At 44.6% G+C, this 14,230-nt stretch overlaps 1 protein-coding gene across 1 annotated transcript in view; it reads right to left on the bottom strand.

Moving 5' to 3' along the window:
- Positions 1-1,570: 1,570 nt before the first annotated feature.
- The window catches only part of PPM1L (protein phosphatase, Mg2+/Mn2+ dependent 1L), a 554,292-nt gene continuing 541,632 nt past the window's right edge, over positions 1,571-14,230 (bottom strand). Inside the window, exon 4 of the mRNA XM_069213236.1 lies at positions 1,571-3,042. Coding sequence (XP_069069337.1) covers positions 2,696-3,042 — 347 coding nt within the window. The 3' untranslated portion in view covers positions 1,571-2,695. The remainder of the gene's footprint in view (positions 3,043-14,230) is intronic.

Here is a 14,230-nt window from a genome sequence, read left to right as displayed (position 1 = left end):
TAACCCCTGGGAAGTGAAATATATTTTTTGCAGATTAAGGGGTTGCGCACTGTAATAATCGTGTTTTCCTCTTCTCAGCACTAGAATACTGGTGGTAATAGCATGAAATGAACAGGCTACCTGCAAGAACTTCCTTTATGCAAGATTCAAACTCTGCTGATCCAGGATTCTTAGCAAACAGCGCATTGGAGCCTGGTAAAGGGGTAGGAAAGCACTATAGAAATGCTGCAGGCCACCGCTTCACATAAGGCTTCTTCTGGTTTTGGGGGTGACTAGCTTATGCCGCTCTTCCAACCCGCACCCTGCATGGAGTAGCTTGCTATCCGTGCAAGTCAGTGCTTCATCATGCCACATAGCAGTGCTAAGCGCTATATAAATATTAATCATGCAGAGTAAAAATCCACCATTACTTTCTTACATTTAGACAGCGTAAACACTCAATGCCCTGCAGGAGTGAAGGGATGTGTAGCCCAATCTGAAAGTACACTTGCATGTTCAGAGGGTAGTAAAGGTGTGGTTTAAATGTCGCTGGCACCGCGGCAGTACCTTTGTTTACCACGAGATGCATAACAGTTCTATGCATCTCTAAGGCGCCCCTGCACCTCGCCAAGCCTTCCCAATAGCAACGAGTTTGGTACGTGGAAATACCTAAAAAGCCTGCCTTATTTGGTGGTGCACTTTGCCATGTATGAGACAGTGGTACCACCAGAGGCAGAAATGGTGTAACAACAAAACAAGCGGGCGTCGCTACCACTGGGGCAACAGGGGCTGTGGCACCGGGGCCCGGAGCTCTGAGGGGCCCATTGAACCTGATAACGCTGTATTTATTACTCCAACAGCGGCCAAAATGGCCACCTTCCTTTCATGCCCCGCCCATGGCTTTTCAGTGAAGTTAGGCTGACGTCACGGTACGAACTGCCGTATAATGGGGTGTCTCATAGCTGGACCTAATAGTCACCCTTCGGGTACCTTGGACGTGGCACATATTACCACAAAAAGAAAGTGGCATCCTACCAAGTAGCACCAATATGCTATGTATGCACCGATGCGAAACAATATATTAGTAGCTGTCGTTATTCACTGCCTGTCCGCTTATTTGTATTTTTCTTACCTTAAATACATTACTTAACTAAAACATTACAAAGCTATATTGATGACTATTGGTGAATGCAATTTTTACTTCAGCCATTCCAAGTATCGGTAATACATACTGCCCAAGGGCGGACAACTTTCCACATTGCCTCCTGCCTCACAGTCACTGAGGCCTTTGAAGTTTATGTTCCATAATGTCACTTTCGGGCTTTTATACAGGCCCGCATGAATTATGCAGCAGGGCAGGAACACATTATACAGCAGAGCTGAGGAGTTAAGCAGCAAGAAAAGGCAAATTATGCGGCATAATACGTACGGCACACTTTGTGATAGTACTGCCTGATTATGTTGCCATTTTTACATAAATTGTCACTGTCTGGGCAAAGTCTCATTAGTATTTGTTTGAAACACAATTATGGCAATAAGTAACAAAAAAGTAACCTATCAACCTTCGCGAAGTATCTTCCACTGCGCAGCATCACGTTACAGCATGTTTAATAACTTTAGATCTGTTTGTGCCAGAAACATAATATTTTGTTAAAATTTGCAGATTATGTGGCAGATAGATTAAGTGTCAAATACAGTAAATTCAGGATTATGTGGAAAACACAACTGTTAAAATATGGCACAATTATAGCGAACTTGGTTTTAGGGTACAAATAAAGGCACGCCCTTCTTAGTGTCGTTCTCTACTATGGACTAAAGGCATTCAGGGGAGGAGGAGATTCTTTTGAGTTTCCTAAACCCACAACAAGCTGTTAAGTTCATTACTGAGAAAGTTAATAGCCTTTAACATAAGCAATGCCGGTTTTCCTAGGCGTCTTATAAGGTAGCTTTAATGCCAGCGCCAAGGTCGCAAGCGATAAGGCGATTTCAAGAAATGGCTTAAATAAACTTTAGACTATTGGTTTTTTGAGGTTTATCTCTATAAACTACACTGAAATGCTGACTTATTTATGTAGAGCACGATAACGTACAACAATACAAAAGGCGTTGTGCATCGACCACAGCGGCAAATTTGTATAGGAGTTAATATCTAATCTTATCGTTTACGAGGTGTCATGCGTTCAGGTAATAGACATAGCAAACATACGCCATTGTTTAACTACGGGTCAGATACCAGCGGCTACTCCATCGTATGCTTCTTTCTGTTGGAAAACAGACTACCAGCTGCCTGGGTGGGCCCATATTTCTTTAACAAAAAAGTGAAGTAAATACAGTTTGGGCACTAGGGGAAAAGGCAGATCTGTATTAGTCTTTCTTCTTTTGTTCCAATAAAATGTTGCATACAAATTAATTTATTTTAAGGGCTAGAAGGGGCACTTTATACAAGGTTGGTGTTGAAGATTAGCGATAATACTGGCGATATATACACAAAGGGGGTAGTGGTGTGGAAATGTAGGATATTGATGTTGCTATTTTGGAAATATGAACTGCAGTCCTCTATTTGCTTTTCGCAGAATACAGAACAAAGCGTGAGTTTTTTTTTCTTTTGGTGTGAGTACAGTCTTAATGGCAGTTACTACAATTTTCCTATGAACTTAAAATCCAACAGTTTGTATGAAGTCCACTTGTTATGCTACAGGATGGAGAAGTGGACAACTCATGGTTCCTCTGTTTTGCTGCTGTTCCTGAATTTCACCACCATGACCGTGATGTTGTCGGGGCATCCGCGGTAGAAAGACTGGAGCACTATGCTTTTTGCCCCAAAGTGAGGCTCATCCAAGCGCTCCTTGATGAACCGAACCGCCTCCTCGTTGCTGAAGGCATCCCACAAGCCGTCAGATGCCAGGATCATGAACTCTGGCTGAAGTTTGTCCAAGTCGAAGGTCAGGATGTCGGGGTCCGAGATGACCACGTTCAGGTTTTTCAGCGGATAATCGCCCAATGAACGTGACATGGCCAGGATCCCTTGAACTCGCCAAGACCCATTAAAGCTGATGAAGCCACCTTAAGGGAAAAAAAAAAAAAAAAAACATTAAATCTCCAGTATTTAATTACACTTCGAGACATCTGCCTTCAAACCAAAAATTTGATATCAAATGTCAAGATACATTTGCAAACAAAATACTATGCAGGAAACCACTGCTTCTGTGGGCATTATCGCAGGGAAATGAGCTGCCGAGCCAGTCATTAACCCTAGTCATCTGCGGAGTTCCACAAGGGTCATCGCTCAGCCCCACCCTCTTCAACGTCTATATGAGCCCCCTCGCAACCATCGCACGTCAACACAACCTCAAGATCATCACCTACGCCGACGACACCCAGCTGATCCTCTCCCTCACCAGCGACCCGGACGCCGCCAGCCTACACGAAGGGATGAAAGACGTCGCCGAATGGATGAAGAACAGCCGCCTGAAACTGAACTCAGACAAGACGGAGGTCCTCATCCTGGGATCATCACCATCCGCCTGGGACGACTCCTGGTGGCCCCCCGCCCTGGGAGCCACCCCCAAGCCAACGGACCACGCTCGCAACCTAGGCTTCATCCTGGACTCCTCCCTCTCGATGACCAGACAAGTCAACGCCGTCTCATCTTCATGCTTCAACACCCTGCGCATGCTTCGAAAGATCTTCCGGTGGATCCCCACCGAGACCAGGAAGACGGTCACCCAGGCCCTCGTCACCAGTCGGCTGGACTACGGGAACGCCCTCTACGCCGGCACCGCCGCCAAACTCCAGAAGAAACTCCAACGGATCCAGAACGCCTCAGCACGACTCATCCTGGACATCCCCCGACACAGCCACATCTCCGAACACCTGAGAGACCTGCACTGGCTCCCCGTCAACAAAAGAATCACGTTCCGACTCCTCACCCACGCACACAAGGCCCTCCACGACCTGGGCCCCAAGTTCCTCAACAGCCGCCTGACCTTCCACAAGCCCACCCGCCAGCTCCGCTCCGCCAGCCTCGCTCTCGCCACCGTCCCCCGCATCCGCAGAGCTACCGCCGGAGGAAGATCCTTCTCCTACCTGGCAGCCAAGACATGGAACTCCCTCCCCATCCACCTCCGGACAACGCAAGACCATCTCGCCTTCAGGAAGCAACTCAAGACCTGGCTGTTCGAGCAGTAGCGTTTCCCCCCCCCCCCAGCGCCTTGAGACCCTCCGGGTGAGCAGTGCGCTATACAAATGCCTTTGATTGATTGATTGATAGTTATTGGCTCGGAATTGATTCTTAGGCCTTGGACAGAGGGTGAGGGTGCGCACGCATGATCAAGAACAACGAGTGACACTGTCCCCAAGGACAACGGCACCTACACCATACAGTGTGCATCGGCTGACAACAACTTCCGGTCCCGCCTGTCCCTCTCTATCTGTCTCCCATGGCTACAGCTCTGTCCACCAACAGTGATTTGAATTAGATGCTTTGCTCGTAGTTACGGACCGCGCTCTGAGAAATCTGATTGGCTTTTCTGCCCTGCAAATTTCAAAGAATGTGCTATCGGACAAGGTACTTCTAGAGAGAGTTAATACGACTAAATAATAAACAGCTAATCTTATCTGTAACCAGTATGCATTGTATGCACGAAGCACTCAGAGAGACAACTTCCAGACTGAAAAACGATAACACTTTTTTACATTGGGATTTTGATATACATGCTTTTATTGACCCTTTAAGTGTTAAGGCTTTTTTTCACCAGTTCTGAATACATATATAAACGTTTAGGATGTTTGGATTCACATCTAGGTAACTCTTCTGGTCATAAGGCTGAGAGTAGAATGGTCAGTGGCTTTCTCATGCAACAGTCACGAGTAATGAAAACATTTTTGAAAAACAAACTTGTTTTAAAAAGAGAATACCCCACGTTTTGTCAATGTTTCTATTTTAGGGACACCGGAAAGAACTGTACATTTGTAAAGCTAGGTGCACTTTGAGCTTTAAAGAACTGGTGAAGATAAACTGTTTATCTCGCTAGTTTAATATGGAGGGATTTCATTTATAAATCCCAAATGGTTTATAGTGATGTGCATTTATTCAGTTACAAAGGTGAGAGGGAAATCAGAGAAACACAATTCAATTTCAAGAACCTATCCATTATTAACCTACATCAAATTAATGTTTTGTATAGAGAATTAAATGTGAGAGTGGAAAATTCACAATCTATAACTGCAATCACAGAACTAAAATCAGCTGCAGGAGTGCACAATGTGGGCTCTATCGTATTACCTGGGGAATTTGGCCCATACGGTCAGTGCTCAAATTGTAAAATTTTAAAAGAGTAAAAGTCGGTGCCCAAAGTTTTGTTCAGAAGTCCACATCAGGTGCTATAGAGGCTGATGGTGCTGAATACCAAAGCTACATAGTCCTGATTGCACCGCATGCCCCTTTAATCTACCCCTCCACACTTCACCTTCACGCTTCCTTATCTCACTCTTGCAGGTTCTTTTTCAGTCTTGCTTTCTATCTTTGTTACTTTTTTCCGTCTTTCCCTTCCTCTTCCTACCCCTCTTTTGTGTTTTTTCTTTCTTACTATCTCTTAACTGGGGTGGTCCACCAGTACTCCCCTGGCACACATCATTCTGTTACCCCCTGCTGAACATCACTGTGCGCTCTCTGCTACACCTCACCCTGCACCCTTCCCGCATATACTTATGTATGACTTTTGATCTGTGTGCACGGATGCCTGCATGTCCGTTGTTCTGTCTGCATAGGTGCTTCTTTGAATGTTGGACTATGGAAAAAACGGGTGTTTTGAGTGTGTTGGTGTGTACACTTTAAGTATGTACGCGGCTGTGGGACCCTTATCAAATTCAAACCTTTTGGTTGTATCTATACCTGCTAATGTTGAAATTATTTCTACTCATCTATATAAATAAGGAACTGCATAAGTGAAGTTCAGGAGACGTGTGGCCCACAAACCACTAAAGATGTTTCCTGTCAAGATACAGGGGCCTATATCTTTACTTCACTTTTCAGCAACCACAGCTCCGTTCAACTTCTACGAGTTAAAAGAGGATGAGGTTAAAATGTATGGTAGGAAACAAGATGTGTCCCAACAACACCACAAGGAAGTGAATGTGTGTGCATTGGTAAGCAGTTTCAAAAAACACTGACCAGGAAATAAAAAGCACGTTAGACCAAGACATGGCACAGCGTCTTTGGTAAAAAAAAAATGCAACATCTCAAACAGTTTGAGGACCATACTGTAACAGTGACAACAGCATGTAAAAACAGTTGGCAGCACTGTGTGTGCAATCTTTATTTTTTGATTATAACAGATACACTTGGTACAACCCTCGCAGAGCATTCTTCTGAGCCCTTAGCACATAGATAGGTTTGTGCTTGTAGTACCTAAATTTGCCAGACCCCATCCTCAACCTCCCCAAGCGCTCAAGCATCACCCCACACCTCAGGTTCTTCACCCAGAAAATATGACAATTCAAAAGCCTCACACTCACATACAAGGCTTTCCACAACCTAGGGCCATCCTACTTCAACCATCAACAGTCCCAGCTAGACAACTAGGCTCCACCTCGCCAAAACTCGCAAACACCCCCTGCATCCATCGCAGCCGCAGCAGAGGCCGCTCTTTCTACACAGCCAAGTCCTGGAACAGCCTGCCCCCCCTCCTCCATCACTGGCAGACTTCAGAAGGAGAATCAAGACTTGTCTTTTCGACTGAGACACGCCACCCTCAACTCTCAGATACCCTTAGGGGTGACAGTGCCTGAATTTGGAAATGCTATGATTGATTGTTGGTTGTGTTGACCGTGTCACGTAAACAGATTCGTGGCAGCAGTATTTGCCTTTGTATGTGAAACAAGCTCTCACAAACATCACAGACTCAAACCAGTTCATGGTCTAAGACCAGGACGGCTGATGCATGCAAACACTGTCAACACACCAATATTTATGAGGTAGGGCTCAAGAGGAAGACAAATTACAAAACTAACTTGTGCATCCCTGAGCACACAGAAACACAATTACAGAGTAGAACATGGTGTGTCAAGTTCCTCTATTGGCTTGACCACAGAAGTGTGGTTTGTACTGATAACGTGAGTTACTAACAATGATTATCACCACATTAATATTGCTCGTCAATGGTCTGAAGATTTGAGATGCTTTTGAGGGTACAGTCAGGCACAGTATCAATGTAAGGTTTTAGTACTGCAGAGGCACCCACAATTCCTCCACTGGGGTGGGGGGAGGTACAACACTTTAATGAATGCATTGCCTTGGGACAAGATATACTACCACTGAACCAACGCCAATATTTGCACTTCATTGAATATGACTATTAACTTTTCAGTGCACACACTGAATACCCCATGTGTGACTCACAATTAATTTAACCAGAATCTTACCGGCCGGAGTTATATTACAAAAATCCATAACTTAATTCGCCAGTGCAGTGTTCTACTATAGGTAGTTGTTACTATTGGAGGATCCCTGGGGAAAGGTTAGGTTTCCTGGTACAAGTGAGTCTGGAAATCAGGACACAATCTAATTTGTTTGCTTCCTTCTGTCTGATAATATAATCTGACACTCTTTGGAGAGATACATGTCCAACATTAAATCCAAAATGTTATAACACAGCCAGCCTCATCCAGAAACTTCAAAGCACAGAATCCAAAAATAAACTTTTCAACCAGCATAAACATACTTTGTTCTGCCGGAATGAAGTTCTCTTCAGTAATACAGTTTACTCACAGCAGTAGCGGAATGACCTCATATGCCTTTTGGCTTCGTAAAGGCATCACAAGAAGCAACATCAGAAGACAGGGACTTCTAAGACTTTGTTAGAGGTATCCTCACACACCCTTAAACAGTGATGAAATGTATCCAAAATCATGAAATAAAAATGAAGTTAATAACTTTAACATTTTACAGTCAAAGAGGAAGTACAGGGGCTGTTGTGGGAAACACAGACTCACTGCCCTTAGTGACCTCATCCCCTTTTTCACAAGAACTAATTCCCTCAATTTAGTACTTAGACCTGATCTTAGAAATCCTGCGGCAAGTTAGCCTTGAAGGAAGCACTGACAAGTCTGTTGGACTAAGCTTTACATTCTTGCTAGATGTTCATCCGGAAAATCCTCTGGCCCTGTTGGGGACATGGACACTGAAGAGCGAGAGAAGATGTGGCATACCAGTAGTGTGTAAAATGTTTAAAAAAATTAAGTGCCAGAGCCCAAGGAATTTCTCACAGTGCAGTTCGCACTACCCTAATGTCACCATAAAGTCTTGGGATGGCCTGGAAATTCTAGGTTTATCATTATTTGAAGTATTTTAAATAGTTAAATGTGACATTAATGAACTCCACTAAAACACACACACACACGGTACCACCATGTGGTGAACTCTCGTGAATACATACAGTTGTTTACAAATAAGTGCCAGTGCCCAGTACCGGCAAACAGCGGCACAAATTAAGCACTGCCTAACAGCCAGAGCTGCTGACTTTGGAACTGCGGAACCAGGCTGGAGTCTCTCCATCTCTCAACATCCTATGAATCGGGGCATATCACTGTACCACCCCCTTATGTCTTAAAGAACAATCTGACCTTGTGGGATGTAACCTGATGCAAATGTAAAGCACTAAATGTCCTGGGCTGAGTTTGTGCTGCATAAAACTGCAGGAATGCAAAAAGTAACCACAACTAAGTCTTCTCATCCACCAGCCAGCCGTTTGGGCCACTGGCTGTGAAAGAAAGCACAGCTAGCACAACCTCTCACCCACTGTAAGGGTGCTGGGCAGTGTGGGTGACTCATTTGTAAGTTTAGACTCTCGGGAGCACAGAGGCTGCAAGCTAGGACACCGATAATCCCTGGTAGTATTCCTCTGTTTTCTAATTATGTTTTCAATGTAAAAAGGATAATTTACAGAATGCGAAAAAAACACATTGAATTTCCAGTAGTTGCATCCGGATGTTCAGTTACAATAATAAATAGATCCTTTGTCATATCCCGTTTCTGGCAGTTTGTAGAGATCCATTATAACAAAAGAATGCATGCCTGTCTTGAGGTGAGTACCAGAAATTAAAAATATAATTTAAAGGGCTGATTACTTAATTCCAGACTTCAAAACAGCATGGCCACTTACAATGGTATAGAGAGTATGGCCCCAGGAAAAGTTTCTGCCTTTCTGGAGTTTAGCCTGTGCTCGCTGGCATGTAATCACACCTCCTCAATAAGCACCTTATAAAGGGACTAACCCCTAAACATCTAGAACAAATAACTTTGTGGGACTAAAGTGCATATGGTTTACTTTCACAGTCTTGTAATAACCAATGCAATATAGCAGAGTCTAAAAAATTCTAAGTGCACCAATTTGGGAGAAGGGGGTCTTTGTGTGCTCTACAACCCAGGCCACTGGAATTATGTGGCAGTAAGGATCAAATTATGTGGCAAGGCCAACTACAATATGCAGCAAGAAAAGGCAAATTATGCAGCGTATTGCAGACATTCTGTTGCAATGTACTTCCGCTATTTAGACATTTTGCCACACGTTAATAGTGTCCAAGCAACACTTTCACCTCATTAGAACCAGTTTAACACCTGAATACAGCAACTGGCACCTGAAATGTGAGTGGTTAAGCTCTGAAAAGGGCCTGCCACTGTGCAACACCAACTATGGCACGTTTGTGGTAAAATGTATTCAGAAATAGAAATGTGATCTCAGGGTTCCGACAGTTAAAGGCTTGGGGAGAAGTGTGCTGGCACCCAAGACAGATTGCCATTAAAGCAGGGTTTAAGGCTGGTGCAACTCAAAATACTGAATAGTGTACACTGCACCAGAACCAGGTTGTTGCGTATCGGGAAGGTAGAGGATGGGTGTTTACGGGGATGTGGCCGGCGAGGGACGTTGCTACACACCATCTGGCACTGTCCCATAAAAAAAGCATTTAAGGCATAGGTGAGTGGATGCCTCTCACAGTCACAGAAGTACAATTGGAGACAGGTCAGATATTAGCTACATTGGGTAAATGAGAGGGAAACCAAACCTTGACTAAATTTACTTTATTCTTCTACAATGTGGCTCTTGTGGGGGACCAGGAAAGATATAACCCGGCAGTGGGGGGTATGGGAAGGCTCCGCCCATGTCGCAGTGGAAGGCCGCTATAGACTGGTGTATGGAGGCCGAACGCAGAGTGTATAAGGCCAGAGGCTGTTCCCAAATGTGCAAATCATGCAACACATCGATTACGTGGCAAGTGTGCGCTAAATTTGTAATTATGCAGAAAATGTTGCATTCATAGATTCCTATAATTTCACGTACCCTATCTACCCGCCCAACAATAACTGAATAAAATCGAAGTGGAGCCTGGATTTGCTCTTCCTGCTGCTTCTGCAGCATCACATTGCTGACAATCATGTTTGATGGGAACAATTAATTCACTTTTGGACAAGAAGCGCTTTCAGCATCCAGCTAACACCTGTTACTTATGCCGCTTGTACTCATAGTTTGCTTACTCTCCCAGTGCCTTGAATCATTTTGTGATTACACTCAGCTTTTAGGAGCTTCTCAATACACAAACACATCACTTATTGTAATCTAGGAAACGCTCGCTCTCTAGGTATTCTATGTTCCTGCTTGCCTGGGTGTGTAAGTGCACTACTTTCTTTCCTTTAAACTGTTTTATCTGAGGCAGGTTTGCGCTACTGGTGCACAGACTGAACCAGCTGTGTGTGAGGGAAGCTTGCAAGGCCGGTGCTTACATAACATCTGCTCTCCATACGTTTGTGCGTGTGATGAGGGAACCTTGCACTGTGATGCCCGTGTGGCACCTGTTCCATGTCCTTTAGAAGCTTGAAATATTGCACAATATGTAAGCAAAAATGATATGCTTTGTCAGTACCGGTATAATATTTACCTTCTCCGTCTGATAAACTGATTACATTTTTCTAGAGTTCACTGTCTCAACTACTGAATACTAAGATTATACTTAAGCTCTATGGCCATAATATGCACAGGGCGCCGGTTCCCCGTTTGCGCCTTGGTGCACCTTTCAAAAGGTGTGCTGGCGCGAACTAGGAAAGTGCACCCTATAAAGGTGAACGCAATTGTCTCAGGGAAACCGTGCACATGCGCTGCCGTGGGGGCAGTACATTCAAGTGGAACAAGAAGGAGCTGTTTAAAAACTCCGTCATGTTTCACAATGCGGGTGGAAACTCACGTGTACTTTCAAGAGAGGAGAGAGATCCCCATGCAGACGGGTGCAGTGAGTGGAGCCACCTGCAGGGGTGTGTCTCGGGGGTCCAAGGGGCAACCTTTTCCGTTTCTAGAAGGCTGCCATCGAGGAGGGAGCACTTTCAGTGCACCACCTTTTTGTGGTGCACTTTCAGTGCGCCTCTTGACAGCTTCTTTGCCCTTGCGTCCCCGTTCATAACACATTGCAGGTACAGAGACAAAGAGATTCCTTCATTTACACGAGGCAACGCCACGTGCAAAAGATGCCAGAACTATCAGTTTTACAGAAGGGGCAGCGCAAGTGTCTGCGGCCCCTTCTGTAACACCAGAGTGCCCCTGAGGAGCACAAAGCAGGCGCACATGCCTATTTCTCCCCCAGGACACTTTGTGTAACATGGCCGCCGTTTGGCGTCTATCAAGCACTTCTGAAGAGTGAATGGACTCAGCTGTGGAAAGCTCCACCCATGGACAACAAACAGTGGTGGCAGCTGCTACCCATTGCTTGACCTCTGTTAGCAATAGCACTGGCCACACCAGCCCCTATGAGCCCTGGAATCAATACTCATGCAGGCAGTGAAAGCAACAGAAAGAAACCAAGCTTGCAGATATGGGCTTACGCTCTGCCATTTTCACTCCTTGTCCACCCTTCAACCCTTCACAGAAAATAAGAGAACGTAATGGGGGCTAAGGGCAGAACAAGGGCTTGAACCTAATGATAGGCGCCAGGGTAAAACAGATATATGATTACGGTTGTTTGATAAATATTGGAACTGTGTGTAGAGGGTTGTGTGTTCAGATCAGATGGGAGGTGGGTTTTAGATGGTGCCAAATGCTGGAGCGCCTCTCCCTTTCCATCCTTTCATGCAGGTGCCCTGTGGCTTGGAAATGATGTTTGTACAGTTCTGCATTCAGGCAGCGCTTATTCCATGATTATTACTGCCTTGTCCTACTTGCGAGGAAGTGTCACTCAGAGCGTCACAACGCCTTGAAATGTAACACATAAATATGCTGAAAACAGAGAAATGTCACACATAAGGAGCACAGAAAACTTGTCAGCTGTGTCAGAACAAGGGCCACCGGTTGTAGTACCTTCTTCCTCTCACTCAGTGCTTAATTTGTAAATAAAAAGGTGCCGGGGCCCAAAGCCCTCCTCTTAAACGCGGCTGCAGCAATTAATTGTTTGAACACGGACTCCTGAGGCGGCGTAATCCTGAAGCCATCTCGGGCCTCTTCAATCCATATAAAGCCACACCCTGCTCCTTCAGCTCACCTTACCGCTTTCTGCTTTCTCCCTTTGTGATGCTTTTTCGTTTTTCCCTTCACCCGTCTTTCCCATATGTGTCTTTTGCTTGCAGAAAATGCTCGAGGCAGAAGAATATGCCCTGGCCCTCCAAAATAAGTGCCGGTGCAAACAACAAGCACAAATTTTATGACAAGACCCGATGCTCCTATTATGCTTTCTTTTCTTGCTTTATTCTCAATAGCAGTTGCAGTCAATAAGAAACAGCCAATCCCATAAGGTTTGCAGAACGAGCATCCAATGGGAAACAAAGGAAAATATACAACTAATCAGTACACAATACACATGAAGATATACCAATCCTGACTGCAAGCAGCCCTCTTTTCTTGCTGCTTGCATTCAAGATAAGTATATCTTTTGGTGCTCTGATTATATTTATTGATAAATACTTGTATAGTGCTTTAGATTTAATTATTATGTTTTTCATAGTGTAAGTTTTCTGCGTGCGCTCGCGCGTCTGCTTCGTTTCACTTCAATATTGATTTTTCTCTCCTTTGCTTGTTGCCCTCGGAAACCCCATCCGCCTCCCTCGCGCTGAGATTCCTTTGTCAGTGTTCTATTGTGGACGCCTTCCACACGCGTCTCACTTTGTCCTTATTGCCGACTTCAGGCGCGCTGCTCCCGTGACCCTCAAACGCTTCTGGTTAAAAATAGACCCTTTGCTGAATTAACGGACGCTTATCAGCTGTTTCTTTCATCTCTCTGTGGCTGTTTCCTCGCGTGCTCCTGAACTCGGTCCTTCTTCCTCATTGAGGCGTGGCTTCGTCATTTCTGCCTTCTGGTTGGCAGACAGTTCGTGAGTCACTGAAATCTTGTTTTAATCCTTCCCCTTGCTAAATTTAACCCTGTACTTACCAGTTTTCTTTGTTTTCTTTCAGTAAAATTGATTTTATCGTCTTTTTTCACCAAAAATTATGATTCTAAAGAGGCTTTTTCTAATAATTTGAATAACTTCATTCAATCCTCTGTAGCAAAGGCAGTTTCTGCCTCTATGTCAACATTTTCAAAGCAGATTAAAAATACTGCCTCATCTTGTCTTTCCCAATCACAATTGGCCCATTCTGCGGGGGAAAGCAGAAAGCGCAAAGCCACGAGGCTTCTACTTCTAAGCAGCCCAACGCCTCTTCTGCGCTAATGAACAGTGAGTTGAACTCACACAGGACGGAGGACGAAGTTCTTCATAGGCCTCCTAACGTGGAGGGGAAAAATACCATGGGTTTAAAAAGTAAAACAAAAACAAAACATATACCCAAAACCCATAAGATTGTGATAGAAGATATTAAAGACACAGACGATGACATGGACGATATTGAGTCGATAAAGATATTGATGAAATCAGTACGTCTGATTTTTGGATTGGGCCTCCATCTAAAAGAGCAAAATCAGCATCATCCGATCAACTTTCTTCCCCCCTCGTAGACGCTGAAGGCAATCTTATGTTTGATCCCAAATTATTTCATCACCCTAATTCCACTGAATGGCTGCCCTTAGACCACGTAGCAAACTACATCACTGCTAAATTACGGCTCCCTCTAGACAAACAAGTATTTTCCAAACTCCATTCTGAGTGTCCTAGGCCCTCACTTCCACTACATATTACGTTCACACCTTCAATAGACTCATCGATGATAACCTTCTTCTCAAAATTTGGGAAAGATCCCGCAAGGGAGTAGACAGAGAATGGTCAGTCTGCCAGGACAAA

This window comes from Pleurodeles waltl, chromosome 11 (genome assembly GCF_031143425.1).
Source record: "Pleurodeles waltl isolate 20211129_DDA chromosome 11, aPleWal1.hap1.20221129, whole genome shotgun sequence".
Taxonomy (NCBI): domain Eukaryota; kingdom Metazoa; phylum Chordata; class Amphibia; order Caudata; family Salamandridae; genus Pleurodeles; species Pleurodeles waltl.
This window is presented reverse-complemented; position numbering and strand designations above follow the sequence as displayed.